Raw genomic sequence first — 15143 nt, forward strand, 5'->3', positions numbered from 1 at the left:
TGCTACGGGTTCTGGAGGATCTGCTGGAAACGAGAGAGGGAGGGAGAGCTGGCCAAGACCCTGACGGAAATGTACGCAGAGTTCCTGGGGTTTCAGATGATCGGACTCAGACAAGTACGGACCAGAACAGAGCAGCAACTACATCAAGTCATTAGCTAAACTGGCTTTGAACAGCTGCTAAAGGGAAACTTGATCTTCTATGAGGAAGATCTGAAAGAGAGCGGCATCGATGTCAGTGGAGCCTCAGTGTGTTCAGGAGTGTTCACAGAGATCTTTAAACAGGAGCGAGGGAGGAAAACCAAGGACAAGATGTTCAGCTTTGTTCATCTGAGCGTTCAGGAGTTTCTGGCTGCTGTTCACATGATGCTCTGTTGCAACAAAGGAAGGATGGAGGAACTGCAGAACTTCCTATACACCTCCAATGCTGCTTTGGATGATGTCATGAGTAGAACCATGAAGAAGTCCCTCCAGAGTCCAAGCGGCCACCTGGACCTGTTTGTTCGCTTCCTTCATGGCCTCTGTGTGGAGTCCAACCAGAGAATCTTAGGAGGTTTGCTGGGTCACACAGAGATCAGTCCAAAAACCATCCAGAGAATCATCTACAACCTGAAGGACATGAACAGTGATAGAATCTCTCCAGACAGAGGCATCAACATCTTCCACTGTCTGATGGAGATGAACGACCACTCAGTCCATCAGCAGATCCAAGAGTTCCTGAAGTCAGAAAACAGATCAGAGGAACTCTCCTTGATCCAGTGCTCAGCTCTGGCCTACATGCTGCAGATGTCAGAGGAGGTTCTGGATGAGCTGGACCTGAACAAGTACAATACGTCAGAGGAGGGACGACAGAGACTGATCCCAGCTGTGAGGAACTGCAGAAAGGCTCAGTAAGTCCAACGTTAATGTGATCATTAATATTCTACAGCAACATGAAGCTGAAGCCTCAGTGTTAAAGAGAAACACTTCACATACAGAATCTAAAAGTTCAGAGTAAAAACACTACTGGTTTCTAGAAAACGTCTTTGTTGAGGATCAGATCAATATAGCTGTAAAGTTAGTGAACATCAGGATCTTCTGTCTGTCTGAGAACCTTTAGCTCTGAAGAGTTTCTGCTAAAAGCTTTTGACAGTTGACATGTGATCAAAGCTGCAGGTCGTTTCTTTCAGTGGATGAAGCGTCTGCAACAAGTTTCTATGATCTGTCTTTGGTTCTTCTGGTTCTGTCCAGACACACATTGGTTCTAATCTCTGGGATCTGGTGGAACCAACAGAGCTTCACACTTTGTGATGGATGAGACCAACTGAGCTACAGCTGCTTCAGCATCAACATTCATGAAGTCACTACACATTTATAGACTTTATATTTTCTGTCATCACAGACTTTCTGGCTGTGGACTCACAGAGACTCACTGTGAAGTTGTGGTCTCAGCTCTGAAGTCCAACCCGTCACATCTGACACATCTGGACCTGAGTAACAACAACCTGCAGGACTTAGTGCAGGTTCTGTGTGTTGGACTGAAGAGTCCTCACTGTCGACTGGAGACTCTGAGGTCAGTGTTTTTCCTGGTTCATGTTTTCAGCTCGTCACTTCAAACGTCTCCACTTAAAACTGAAAAATAGACTCATATGTGTCAGAAACCTGCATGAATGGAATCTATAAAGTCTATGAAGCTCATGAACAGAAGTTTGTGACGTCTTTTTCTTTAAATGTGACACAGCAGCAGAGACTCAGAGCAAATCATGTCTCCACATGTTTGAAGGATCTTTAGTGGCGTCTGATTGGTCTCAATCAACAGGCGACACTTCAACCTGTGTGTGATGCTTCCTGTCAGACAATGATGTCACTTTGTAGAGACACAAGCAGGAAACAGGAGCATGAATATGAGGCTGCAGACATGTTGCTACAGAAGGTTCTAGGTTCCATGTAGAACCAGAGGAGAGAACATCCATCTGACTGGGATCAGTTCTAAAGATGATTCACTTCATCAATAATGGTCAGTTTGGAGTTTGATCCAAACATTAGTCTGAACATTTTCCATCAGACGACACAGAATAGTTCAGATTTAGAGAGAAGACGATGAATGAAAGGAACCAGATTAAGTCTTTGATCCAACAAATCTGGTTTTCTACTAGTTTCAGCAGCAGCTTGTGAATCAGTGCTGACAACACAAGCAACAACAAGTCACTCATTTTACACTAAACATCAGTGATCAGGACAAATCTGACACACAGAACTAAATAGTTGTGAAGCTCATTAATGCTCATCAATCACCACAGACAGTGAATGATGTTTGATTGGAGGAGGAGCAGAGAAGATGAAATGAATTCTAGCAGCATCACAGAACCACCACCACCTGCAGCAGGAAGCACAGCTGTTCCAGAGGAGTGGAGAAGGTCAAAGGTCACTGACAGCTTGGATCCCATGGAGACACTTTGGTCCACACTAAAGCATGTGTGGAGTCAGTGTCTCTGTTCTCTGCTGGTGACGAAGCCTGAAGTTCACTGGTGTTTATCAGAGTTTAGACAGGAACGTTTCAGTCAGGATCATGTTGTTGGTTCTGTCTCCATCAATACGACATGGATCAAACCAATGAATCACAATAAAGATACAAAGATGTTGTTGAAGAATCTGAGAAAATTCATGACGACACCACGAGACACCGAATGGTTTCATTTCCATCTTAACTCACATCTTCATCTTTCAGACTGAGTGTGTGTGACCTGTCAGAGAGAAGCTGTGAAGCTCTGTCCTCAGTTCTCAGCTCTCAGTCCTCTAGTCTGAGAGAACTGGACCTGAGTAACAACAACCTGCAGGATTCAGGAGTGAAGCTACTGTCTGTGGACTGAAGAGTCCTCACTGTCGACTGGAGACTCTCAGGTCAGGATTCATGAAGCTAAAGATCATCTGAGAAATGTGCACAACACTCACACTCACATTGTCTGTAAAGTCCTTTAATGAGCTCAAACTACAGAACCAAGTTATTAAACAGGCAGGAAGTCTAAACTGTGGAGGATCAAATAACTCTTCACATTTCTGTGTAAACTCTTTAATCACATATATTAAATGAGATGTGAAGTGATTTCAACTCCTCCATCTTTGTTTTACTGGTTGTTCACCAGCTGTGTCAGTGTGTGACAGATGATCAGATCACATTTCAAGTAGGGACCTATTAAACAGTTCTTAGTGTTTCTCTCCACTGTAGATGATCAAATGTGCCTCTAATCCAAACTGTAGTATGTAAGTGCAATGACATGTATAGCCGGCTGTCATCGCTCCACCGCTGGTTGTCTAGGTGGTGTCCTGCAAACGGTGTGGGCTTTGTGGCTAATTGGAGCACTTTTTGGGGAAAACCTGGGCTGATTAGAAGAGACGGCGTCCATCCCACGTTGAACGGAGCCTCTCTGCTTTCTAGTAACATGGCCATGTTGCTTAGTCTCCCCACTCCGTGACAACTCAGAGTGGAGCCCAGGACGCAGAGTCGCAGTCTCTCACGCCTCTCTGCACGTTCTCTACAGCCGCCAGCCACTCTTAGTCTTAGTTACCGCATAGAGACTGTGTCTGCTCCCCGACCACCTAAACTATACAAGTCACAAACAAATCAAAGAGGAGTGACTTACCAGAAATTAATAAACATCAAAACAGTTCCTCTTACAGAACAAAGTAACAGTAAGTTAATAAAATGTGTTTTATTAAATTATTAAATTATTCTGTTCTGTCTCACTGAAACCTGGCTGCAGCAGGATGAATATGTTACTTTAAATGAGTCGACTCCAAAGAGTCACATTAACCATCATGTTCCAAGAAGTACAGATAGAGGCGGAGGAGTAGCAGCAATTTATAACTCAGATTTATTAATTACTCCTAAATCTAAAATAGTAGTTATAGTTATAGTAGTTATAACTCATTTGAGAGCCTCACTCTAACCTTTCTCACCCAGACTCTAAAACTCAGAAGCCAGTTGTGTTTTGTATTGTTTACCGTCCTCCTGCTCCATATTCGGAGTTCTTAACTGAATTCTCTGAATTCTTATCTGACTTAGTTCTTAGCACAGATAAAGTCATTGTAGTGGGAGACTTTAACATTCATGTAGATGTTGACAGTAACTGTCTCAGCACTGCTTTTGACTCCTTAATAGAGACTGTTGGTTTTACTCAGCAGGTAAATGAACCCACTCATTGTTTTAACCATACCCTCGATCTTGTCCTGACATATGGGGTTGAAATTGATAATTTAATAATTCTTTCCCAAATGCCTCCGTTATCTGACCATTTCTTATTATGAATTTAGCATAGTTGACCTTACAGCAGCTAGAAAAAATTGTTACTATAGTAGATGCTTATGTGACAACGCTGTTGCCAGATTCAAGCAGATGATTCCATCATCTTTTGCCTCATTATCTTGTAGCTGCACAGAGGAGAACAGTCACCTTAATCCTTATGAACAGGTTGACTGTCTTGTAGATGATGCTGCAGCTTCTCTACGTACAGTACAATGTTAGACACAGTGGCTCCTCTGAAGAAAAAGGCAGTAAATCAGAGGAGGTTAGCATCATGGTATAACTCAGATCTGCAGCCTAAAGCAAAGGACTAGACAACTAGAACGGCAGTGGCGTTCCAACAAAACTGCAAACTGGAAGGACAATCTAATAATATATAAAAAAGCACCTTGTGCTGCTAGAAAAACATATTATTCCTCCCTAATTGAGGAAAACAAAAACAACCCCGGGTTTCTTTTCAGCACTGTAGCCAGGCTGACAAAGAGTCATAGCTGTGTTGAGTCTACTATCCCCTTAAATCTCAGCAGCAATGACTTTATGAACTACTTTACTAATAAAATTATCACCATTAGAGAAGACATTCAGCAGCAACTTCCTCCAAATGACAGAAAGCACTGTCTAGATCCATCAACTTTAAATTTACCAAATCCTCTGTCTTACCTAGACAGCTTCTTCCCCATAACTCATATGGAGTTAAGCTCAATAATCAACTCTTCCAAGTCGTCAACTTGTCTTTTAGACCCAATCCCAACCAGATTACTCAAAAAAGTTCTACCTTTTAATCAGATCGTCCATAATAAATCAAATCAACCGATCTTCACATTTAGGCTATGTACCACAGGCTTTTAAGGTAGCTGTGGTCCGACCTTTATTGAAAAAAACTTACTCTGAACCCTGGAAAACTTGTCCGGATCCTGGGCTGGCTCTGCCAGCCATTATGGTTTTACCCTGGACAACACCCTCTCCCTGACCATGCCCACTATCTCTCTTTCCCTCTGGCAATCAGCCCAACTTGCCACACCTGTGCTTCCCCTCTGCCTCACTTGAGAGATTCCTGCAGCCCAGCGCTCGGTGCTGGATCATTATCACCTCATCACCCCATGCTGGTAATGTCAGGTTGGTTACTGCTTTGAACTGTTGATGGGCTCGGTTGCCGGACGGTCACGCGTAGCTTGGCATTTAAGAAGTGCAAAGGCATCCAACTGGTGTTTCACGTTTTGCAGTAGCCTTCGTTGTTCATGCCATGCTTTAGTCTTGTCGTTCAGGCCATGCGTTAGTCTTTTTGATATAACATTTGCATTTGATATAGACAATCATAACATTTTATTACAGAGAATAGAACATAGAATTGAAATTAAAGGTACAGCCTTGGGCTAGTTTAACTCCTATTTATTCATGTTCAAGTTAATGCGTCACGGTTTACACAATGTTCCTGTTTTATGTTGAAAGTACTTCCGTTTCTGGTCATATCATGTTAGTTTCCGCTTAACTTCCGGTCCTCAGTTCACACACCTGTTTGCTATCTGTAATCACTCACCTGCATTTAAGCACCCATAGTCACCTGTACCAGTTGGCAGATCGTTGCGTGTACTCACCACTATCCAGCGTTGCCTTACCGTGCTTGCATCCGACCTCAAGCCTGTTCCTGACCATCGTTTCCTGAGTTCTGCCTGATCCTTGTCTGTAATCGTAGCCCTGTTTGCCTGGTAACGATCTCGCTTGTTTTCGACCTGATTCTGTCTTGCACCCAGTCTGTACCGTAGCAGAGTCTGCCTGTGAACAAACCCTGCTTGTTTTTTGACCTGAGCCTGCCTGCACCCAGTCTGTATTGTCACCGAGCCTTACCGTGTATGACCCTGCCTGAACTGACCTTGCCTGAGTAAGAATAAAGACCGTTTTATTTTACCCAACCCTGTCTGGAGCTGTGCATGTGGGTCCGCCACCTTAAACGCACTTGACAATGTGCATGTTATGTTTTATTATATATATATCTATATATATATATATATATATATATATATATATCTATATATATATATATATATATATATATATATATAAAACTGATTTGTTACTTCTAGGCTGGACTACTGTAACTCCTTACTCGTAAAATGTCCTAACAGCTCCCTAAAAAGCCTACAGCTTATTCAAAATGCTGCAGCCAGAGCTCTGACAGGACTTAGAAAGTCCTTAGTTTTTTGTGGAAAACCAAGCCACCACGAATTAGTTTAAAAACTCTTCAAAAATCCAGACGCTGCGGCGGCCTAGAACTACCTAACTTCCACCACTATTTTCTTGCCAATAGACTGAACCATGTCCACAAATGGATAAAACCCATGCCAGCAGACTCCTCCTGGATAGACATTGAACAAACATTTTGTGGAAATATTAAAGTTGCAGATCTGCCCTTTATCAGCACCAAAATCAAACATCATAGTTGTTACCAGAACATTAGCATAAAAGCATCTCTGCAAGCCTGGTGGGAGTTTCTTAAAATTAATGGGTCTTCGCTTACTCTTTGCCAAAACACACCTCTCTGGAACAATCCAGACATCATACAAAACAAAAAGGCAATACACTTTCCAACTTGGCATATCAAAGGGATAAACATCTGAAACATGTTTTCACAAGAGACAAGTTTACCTCTTTGAAGAACTAGTGTCTCACTATGAAATCACTAGTGCCAATTTCTTAGAATACCAACAACTAAAGTCAATACTTAATGCAAAAAGTAAGAATACTGCCATCCACATGCAACCACCACCAGTAATAGAGCGATTTATTGATATATCAGGGAAAGGACAGTATCCAAAATCTATATCTTAATTTCCAATGTAGACCAGACAGTGAGCCTTCCGATCTCTAAATGGGAAGCTGATCTCAATATCACCACTAATTACACATTCTGGAATAACATATGTTCTAATTTATTCAGAATGACAAAAAATACAAATTTACAACTAATACAATACAAAATTCTTCATAGAACTCACTATACAGGACAAAGGATGTTCCAAATGGGTCTCACAAACTCAATATTTGCCCTCACTGTACAGATAACACAGCAGATAGATTCCTACATGCATTCTGGTCATGCTCACCTGTGCAGCAATTTTGGCAACGAGTATGTGAACACCTGTCAACCCAGTTAAGCTGTCCAATCCCAGCAGCCCCTGCACTTTGTCTTCTAGGAGATCTAAGTGGGCTTGATCTAGAGACAAACTCATCACACACACTTCTTTCTGCCCTCTGTGTCGCAAAGAAAATCATCCTCATGAACTGGAAAACTAAAAAAAAATTAAGCATTACTCAATACCTGAACAGCTTGTTAGATTATACCACCTTAGACACATTGTCTGCTTCATCAAATCAATGACCAAAACTATACTCTGATTGATTCCATTTCCAGGTAAGGATGCGTGGGGCTCGGGTGCTGCGTCATGTCTGGCACAGTGGTGGGGGGGTGACTGGTGGTTGGTGGTGCCTGCCTGCCTAAAGAACCGGGACAACGGGTTGGTGGACTCAGGGCTGGCCGCAGGGGTCCCCTGCGGCGGGGGTGTGGTGGCTGCTGGGACCGGCGGCCCTGTGCCGGGGTGGGACCATTTTAAGGGTTGGCGTGTGCCTGTCTCCGGAGAGCCGGAGGCGGGCCTCCCTGCCGGTGTGGGGGGCGGACCTGGGGGTGGAGACCTGGGTAACCTGCGTCCGGGGGACTCCCTCTGGGGGTGCCTGCCTGTGCCCGGAGGGGTGTCTCTCCCCTGGGGCGCTGCCCCTGCTCGGGTGGGGCGCTGCCTGCCCTAGCGGTCCGACGCCCTCTGGTAACTGCTCGGGCCTGTTGCAGGGGGGGTTGGCGGACTACTCAGGCTAGAACCTTCATTGGGCCCTGGGCGGAAGCTGGCCCTCAATGCACAACCGCAGAGTATGTGTGTGGGTTTGAGTGTCACACTACACGGGGCGAGCATGGGCATACTTGAGCGAGAGAATGGGTAAGTGTGAAAGAAGGGTGAGGATGGCTCTGGCTGTGCTGCGTGTGGCGCCTGGGCAGTAGTACTGCGGTCCCTGGGTCTCGGCTGTCCCTTCGTGGCTGGGGGTTGTGGGGGGTGGTGGGATAGGTAGCAGAGCCAGTCGGGAACCTGGCTCTGCGGACCCTGGAGCTCTGCTTCCCAACTACATTTCTCCGCATTCATCCACTTAGGTCTGCAAGGGGCGTCCTGCTGATGGAGGGACCAGGGCTACTGGGAAGTGGTTCCGTCCCTTCCAAGTGGGATGCTCTGCAGTTTTAATTGCATTAGTCATACACACTTGTCCAGGAATCTGGGGGCTCCTTCCGGGGGGGCCAGTAGACTTCCCATTGATGGCTCTGTCTGCTGGACCCCCCAGAGAATTGGGTATCTCCCAAAGTTCCTCATACTTAGCTACATACACATACATTTAGGGCCGGGGGTGGGCTCTTTCACTGGGGCCTGGGGCTGAGGCCAGTTGTGGCCTCGGCCACTGGCCCTGATGGAGAGATCACCACCCAGTTTTAACTGCAAAAAGACATTTAGGGCGCGGGGGGGCACTGTCCGGGGGACACACCGTCAGCCAGCGGTTGTGCTCCTGGAGGTGTCACCCACCTTCAGTGCACTTTAGTTCCACACACTCACGTCCAAGCTGGGTTGCAGGGTTCTGGGGTGCCTTTTTCTGCTGCCCTCTGCCTCCTCCGGGTTGGGGGGGTTGGTCGGGGCTCGGGAGGAGCTGCGGTCCCTGCCTGGGGCCACATGGACGGCAGGCCGGAGACCTACCCTCCCCACGAATGTGATCAAGCGAATGGTGTGGGTGGGAGAATGTATCTGAGAGTGCATTGGTTCACGTATGATTGACTAGTTTGTTGTGAGAGAGTCTATGGTGTGTGTGTGTGTTGATGTGATGATGTGTGTTGCACATGTGGGTGGGTGTATGCATCTGTGTTTGTGTGAGTTGGTATGCGTGTGGTGCGGTTGAAGTGTGGGGGGTCCGGTTTTTCGCCCGGGGTACGATGATCGTCTGCCTGGGTGGTCTCTTTTCTGCTGACCCCACCAATTGCTGGCCTTGTGCTGCAGGCCGCTGTAGCGCCAGGGGATGAGGTCGGGCCGATGGGGTAGGCCCCGCTCCGCCCGTGTGGGGGTGGTGGACTGGGGGCGGGCCCCACTCTGGGCGCGGGGGCATCTTCTGGCGGGCTCCCTACGGACCGTGGGTCCTCGGGCTCTACTCTTTCAGGCCGACCCTCCCGCCGGGGGGAGTGTTTGCCCCTGGTTCTCATGGGGCGGACAGCGTTGACCCCCGGTGGCCCACTCTGGCCTCGGGTGCTGTCTCTGTGGCTGCTGCAGCTCTGCCTGGGGGGCTCTGTGTGGGCGGCTTGGGTCGCAACACCTGCCCTCCTGGAACTGAAGGTGTGTGTGCTCCCTGGCTGCTAGGATTCCTTCCTCTGCTTGCTGGATGGGCGTAGTGGCGGAGCCCCTCACATCACCCTGGCTTCCACAAGTGGCATTGTTCATGCACCAACGTCTGCCTCACCCTTTGGGTGAATAATGTTAAGCTACAGCCTTACTAACCTTGTAGTGGGACACTTTCCAAATCCAACTGTAAGTATTATTGATACTTATCACTACCAACATGAATAATGTGTGAATATGGAATTTGTGGTGTTGTATGTCATGACTTTTATTAAGTAGTATGGGATATGTATAATAATGCACATATGTATGTATATTGTATGTATATGTTTGTATTAGTATGTGCACATACCTTAGCACTATTATTGGTATTAGTATTAATCTCCAAGGTAAACCACAGCACAAAAATTGTTTAGTTATGAATGTGTTAGCCTAAGGTACATCCATGCTTCTTATTTATTTTATTTATTTTATTTTTTTTTGCTCCGATTGTTTACTTAACAGATTTGCTTGGTTTCAGCAGCTGGTTGCACCCCTTACCCCCCTCCCCCCCACCTCCCGCATACACACCCTAAAGCAGATCCCTAACCTGTCCACCAACACAGCAACATCACACACATTTTGGATTAGCTAAATAAACCATTAAATAAACCATAAATCAGGAAGAGTATATATATTCTATATATACTCTTCTTGTTAAAGCAAAGCTGTCCATCACAATATGGCATTCAGCGTAATATATGCTGCTTGCTTAACTGCTGGACAGAACAAAAAAAAAAAAAAAAAAAAAAAAAAAGAAAGTCCTTAGAAAGAGAGATCACATTTCTCCTACATTAGCTTCTCTGCACTGGCTGCCTGTAAAATGTAGGATAGAATTTAATTCTCCTACTCGCCTACAAAGCACTTAATGATTAAGCTCCTTATCTTAAAGACCTTATAGTTCCTTATGCTTCAAGCGGAACACTTCGTTCTCAGAGCACTGGGCTACTTGTGGTTCCTAGAGTCTTTATGTTTCCTTCTACCTCTTCTGTCCAACATCCTCCCATCATTGTTCTATGTTCAACTAACTAATGTTCTAAACTAAACCTATGTTCAACTGTCTGTTTCTCTCCAGTAGTTGTGCTTCTCTCCCCTCTCTCTCTCTTCCCCCACTCTGTCCTCACCCACAGGTATCATTGGACTCAGAGCCTTGTGTCTGTGATGGGCAGCTGCGAATCCAACCATCCTGCCTGTGCTCTGTTTTTGCTGTGCTTTTCTCTCTCTATTCCCTCACCCCAACTGGTCGAGGCAGATGGTCGCCCACATCCAGCCTGGTTCTGCTGGAGGGTTCTTCTTCGTTAGAGAGGGAGTTTTTCCCTCTCCACTGTTTCTATCAAATTGAAGGCCTGCCTGTATGTGGGATCTGTTGGGTTTAGTTGTGAGGTTTTAAACCTTACTTTGTAGTGCCTTGAATAACTTTGTTGTGATTTGGCGCTATATAAATAAATAAAAATAAATAAATTGAAAAGAAAATCAAAATCCAGCTGGGGAGATCGGGACATACAGCAGAGGTTTAATGCAAAGATTACACAATCCTCAAGTTGCTTCTGCCTTGTGAGTCGATCTCTGTCATGGACAATAAAAATGTAGAGATAACACAAAGAAACACACACACCGGCACAGAGCTAAAAAGCAACACAGGCCAAGAAAGTTTTGAGCAGTAAAGCAGCTGAGTGTGATGAGGTCATAAAGATGGGAGTCGATAGCGCAGGGAGAGGGGAAGTGTGAGGAGAAGCAGCATCCAAGGCGGATTAGAGATAAGAGAGTCCACACGCTTGCTGTATGTGGGATCTGTTGGGTTTAGTTGTGTAAGGTCTTAACCCTTACTTTGTAAAGTGCCTTGAGATAACTTTGTTGTGATTTGGCAATTTGTAAATGAAATTCAATTGAAAAAGTGTGCTTTAACATTGTGTGTGTTCAGGCTGTCAGGCTGTCTGCTCTCAGAGGAAGCTTGTGTCTCTCTGGCCTCAGCTCTGAGCTCCAACCCCTCCCATCTGAGAGAGCTGGACCTGAGCTACAATCATCCAGGAGACTCAGGAGTGGAGCTGCTGTCTGCTGGAGTCAAGGATCCACACTGGAGTCTGGACACTCTCAGGTATGGACACAACTACACACAGTGTCTGATGGAGGAGCAAGTAGGGATGTGGAGCTTTATGAACTTAGAACCCAACCTTGGAGTGTGTGATAATAAACACATTCAGACTTTGCTTCCTGTGGTGTCACATTAGTCTGTCCATCCCTACATACCAGCCTCCATCTGAACACAATCCTACAACAATGTGTGTGTGAGAGAGCCATGTAATGTCCATGTGTGCATGTCTCTGACCCCCTCCTCCTTTCAGGGTGGAGCCTGGTGGAGTCCGATACTTGACACCAGGTCTGAGCAAGTGTAAGTGTGTTTGTACTGAGATCAGCAACATTCAACCATCTACTGTACAAGCTGTCATGAGTCGTCATCAAACTGATGATAGATCAATAACTGCAGCTGAATTGTGTCTTGTTCTCTCCATCAGATTTCTGTCAACTCACCATCGACACAAACACAGTGAACAGACATCTACAACTGTCTAACAACAACAGGAACGTGACACATATCTGGCAGGATCAGTCATATCCTGATCATCCAGACAGATTTGACTGGCCTCAGCTGCTGTGTAGTAATGGTCTGACTGGTCGCTGTTACTGGGAGGTTGAGTGGGGTGGAGGAGTTTATATATCAGTGAGTTACAGAGGAATCAGAAGGAAAGGAGACAGTAATAACTGTTGGTTTGGAGACAATGATCAGTCCTGGCGTCTGAAATGCACTAATGGTGGTTCCTATGTCTGCCACAATAACATAGTAACACTCATCTCCTCCTCTGTGTCTCACAGAGTATATGTGTGTATGTGGACTGTCCTGCTGGTTCTCTGTCCTTCTACAGAGTCTCCTCTAACAAACTGATCCACCATCACACCTTCAACACCACATTCACTGAACCTCTTTATCCTGGGTTTGGGGTTAGGCACAGTTGGCCTGGTTCCACAGTGTCTCTGTGTGATGTGTCATAGTGAGAATTTGATTCTGTCAGAGAAACATTGTCACTGTGAAACATAGTTCAGTCTGTTCATGTCTGTCTTGTTGTCGTGTCAGATAGATATATTAAAACAAACTATGGAGCTAAGGTGGCTGAGCATGTTCTGTTCTGAGTGAGAGTATGCGATTTGACAGGACCAGACAGACGTTCCTCCTGCGCAGGAAAAGGGACAATAGGCAAATGCAACTCAAGGATTTTGTGATCTTTGCATTACACCTCTGTGATGTATGTTGTGATCTCCCCTGCTGTTTTTTTGCAGAAAAGACAAGTCTCTCATCAGTTTCTTTATTACAAATTTCCACCACAGTTGATAAATAGTTGTGTTGCTCACATTTCTTGAACTTTCTGTGAATCTTCTCATTTCATTTGAAGTGTGTGTGAAGGAGAAGCTTTATTCACTAATCTTCTGACAAACACACTGATCATTGATCAAATCTCCATCCAGCCGGTAGCTAAAGTTGATTCCAGATTGTGGGCTATAATATAATAAATTTTATTCAGATTCTGCATCTGTTCTCAAGCATTAACTGACAAACACCAAAAACTATGTAACCTTTACTTCCAACTGCTATGTTAGTATGTTGTGTATGATTCCTTCCTTCCTGTTTAAGGTTGTATTTACAGTTTACTTGACAATAAGGCCTTAAAAATGTTTAGCATTATTTGGGGATTTAGGCCTAAAAATAGGACACTTAAGGTAATAGAAAGCAGGTAAAGGGTTCAATCTTTAATGGCTTAGAGGTTATGAGCTCAATTAGCGGCATGAGGTTTGATCCTTATGTGACCCAGACACCTTTCAAAGGTTCCCACCTAGAATTATGGTAAAATGTCTCCAAAGTCAATGGCTGTATCTGTGGCTAAAGGTGCAGGATGTCAGAACTCTTGGTCATGAGGCTGTGTTTTACTATTAGTTGTGTTCAGTGTTCAGAGGGGAAAAAATGAATCAAAACAAAACTCAAAATTATAAATAATAATATTATTACATAATGACATACAATAAACAAGCCTGTTTTTATCAGTCTGGGAGTACGGACCATTGTTGTTTAAAGCCACTGGTGCTTCAGTCTCTGCACAAGACTCTTAGTTTTACAGCCTCTCCACCACGACCTGTAACACAGACAGGTAGTTTATTTGTAGTCAGTCCTACCAAAAATGTCTAAATTACCCTGTGGTCATCCTATTATAAATGTCTCTATTCTTTTTCATCTGATGTGACAGTCACATTTCATCATTCACACTTAAATGAAATATAAATGAAACAAAACCATACCAAATATTCATATACACAGCAAATATTCGAATATTAAACACAAAACTGATGCGAAGTTACTGTCCGGCCACTCAATGTGACAACAACACATTCACTTGCTTTGTGCAAACATTTCGATACCACAACATAGTGCAGTGTCTTATACAAAAGTAACACCAAATACATGCCTGGAAGGGAGAGAATCTGCCTCACAAAGATGATGCGATGCACATTAGAGCAGTCATGGCTCACAATGAGTTCAGTTATTGTGAGGCAGGTTGAGTGGCTGTTATTGTCCCGCAGGTAAAGCAGGCTCTGAGACAGGAAGTCCAATGATGGAGCATGTCTAAACAGCCACAATAAACTGTAATAAATCACTGTTTAGAATACTTGCAAAGATCGGCACAACATTAGAGCGTCTTCCTGGGCATAAGAGCATCAACCGGCCAAGCATAAGGACGCGATTTCAGTCTCATCATAAACTCAAAATCACCAATTCTCCCTCATCAGGTGTCGACAAGGTCGTGATGTGGCTGCAGTCTAATGAAGCAGGATGCACAGAAAACGTAGCTTTGTTGACAGGTGATTGTGTAAGTGACCCGACGGTGGCGAGCTGACTGACCTGTCATTCCTTTAGCAAACACAATGAGTCGTAACGTAATCGACAGTTGTCAGCACTTGGTTAAATAGCTTGGTTAAATAAATGATTTAAACAAACAATTGTTACGTTGGTTAATGTTATCAATGTGGGTCTCGTTATGTGTCAAAACACGACCGCAATCCTTCAAGAGTTACAAATATTTGCCGATGTTGCGCTTCAAACGCTCTTGGGCGTTTTAATTTGAAAGTCCGGCGACTGGCCCCGCCCCCGGTTTCCTTTTTTCTTATTTCGTTTTGAAAGTGGAGAAAAGGAGAATGAGTAAATCAGTATATCGCAAATGTGTTTTACCGATTTACGGAAACGAAACACAGCATAAAAAGACGTTAATCAATTTTCATTTTACACATGAATAATGAATTGCACTTCATGCACGGACCCTGGAAGGCCGAACTTTATCTATAACAAGATAACAGGTGCTCGCATTTCAACATAC

The 15143-nt window shown here is 44.6% G+C and overlaps 2 protein-coding genes across 4 annotated transcripts in view; both read left to right on the forward strand.

Moving 5' to 3' along the window:
• Positions 1-13141, forward strand: part of LOC114853379 (NACHT, LRR and PYD domains-containing protein 12-like) — a 53005-nt gene extending 39864 nt beyond the window's left edge. The window contains exons 4-6 of the mRNA XM_055507977.1: positions 11648-11821; positions 12069-12115; positions 12240-13141. Of these exons, the coding sequence (XP_055363952.1) occupies positions 11648-11821; positions 12069-12115; positions 12240-12667 (649 nt within the window). The 3' untranslated portion in view covers positions 12668-13141. The remainder of the gene's footprint in view (positions 1-11647; positions 11822-12068; positions 12116-12239) is intronic.
• On the forward strand, positions 148-6250 carry LOC129604027 (NACHT, LRR and PYD domains-containing protein 3-like). Of its 3 annotated transcripts, none has more exons than XM_055508395.1 (3): positions 148-887; positions 1379-1549; positions 2705-6250. In XM_055508395.1, the coding sequence occupies exons 1-3, from the start codon at positions 310-312 to the stop codon at positions 2844-2846; spliced, it is 891 nt and encodes a 296-aa protein (XP_055364370.1). In that variant the 5' UTR covers positions 148-309; the 3' UTR covers positions 2847-6250. The 3 variants fall into 3 exon arrangements, with proteins under 3 accessions (XP_055364370.1, XP_055364388.1, XP_055364399.1); XM_055508413.1 differs by having other exon boundaries at positions 149-887; positions 2878-6250; XM_055508424.1 differs by lacking the exon at positions 2705-6250 and adding an exon at positions 2277-2621 and having other exon boundaries at positions 149-887.
• Positions 13142-15143: the final 2002 nt, after the last annotated feature.

Source organism: Betta splendens, chromosome 1, assembly GCF_900634795.4.
Source record: "Betta splendens chromosome 1, fBetSpl5.4, whole genome shotgun sequence".
NCBI classification, from domain to species: Eukaryota; Metazoa; Chordata; class Actinopteri; order Anabantiformes; family Osphronemidae; genus Betta; species Betta splendens.

Excerpts from the sequence above, each read along its gene's own strand:
- LOC129604027 (XM_055508395.1), top strand. The coding sequence starts at position 310 with ATGTTCAGCTTTGTTCATCTGAGCGTTCAGGAGTTTCTGGCTGCTGTT. Across the intron at positions 888-1,378 it reads AGGAACTGCAGAAAGGCTCA|ACTTTCTGGCTGTGGACTCA; the intron begins GTAAGTCCAACG and ends CTGTCATCACAG. Across the intron at positions 1,550-2,704 it reads TGTCGACTGGAGACTCTGAG|ACTGAGTGTGTGTGACCTGT; the intron begins GTCAGTGTTTTT and ends TTCATCTTTCAG.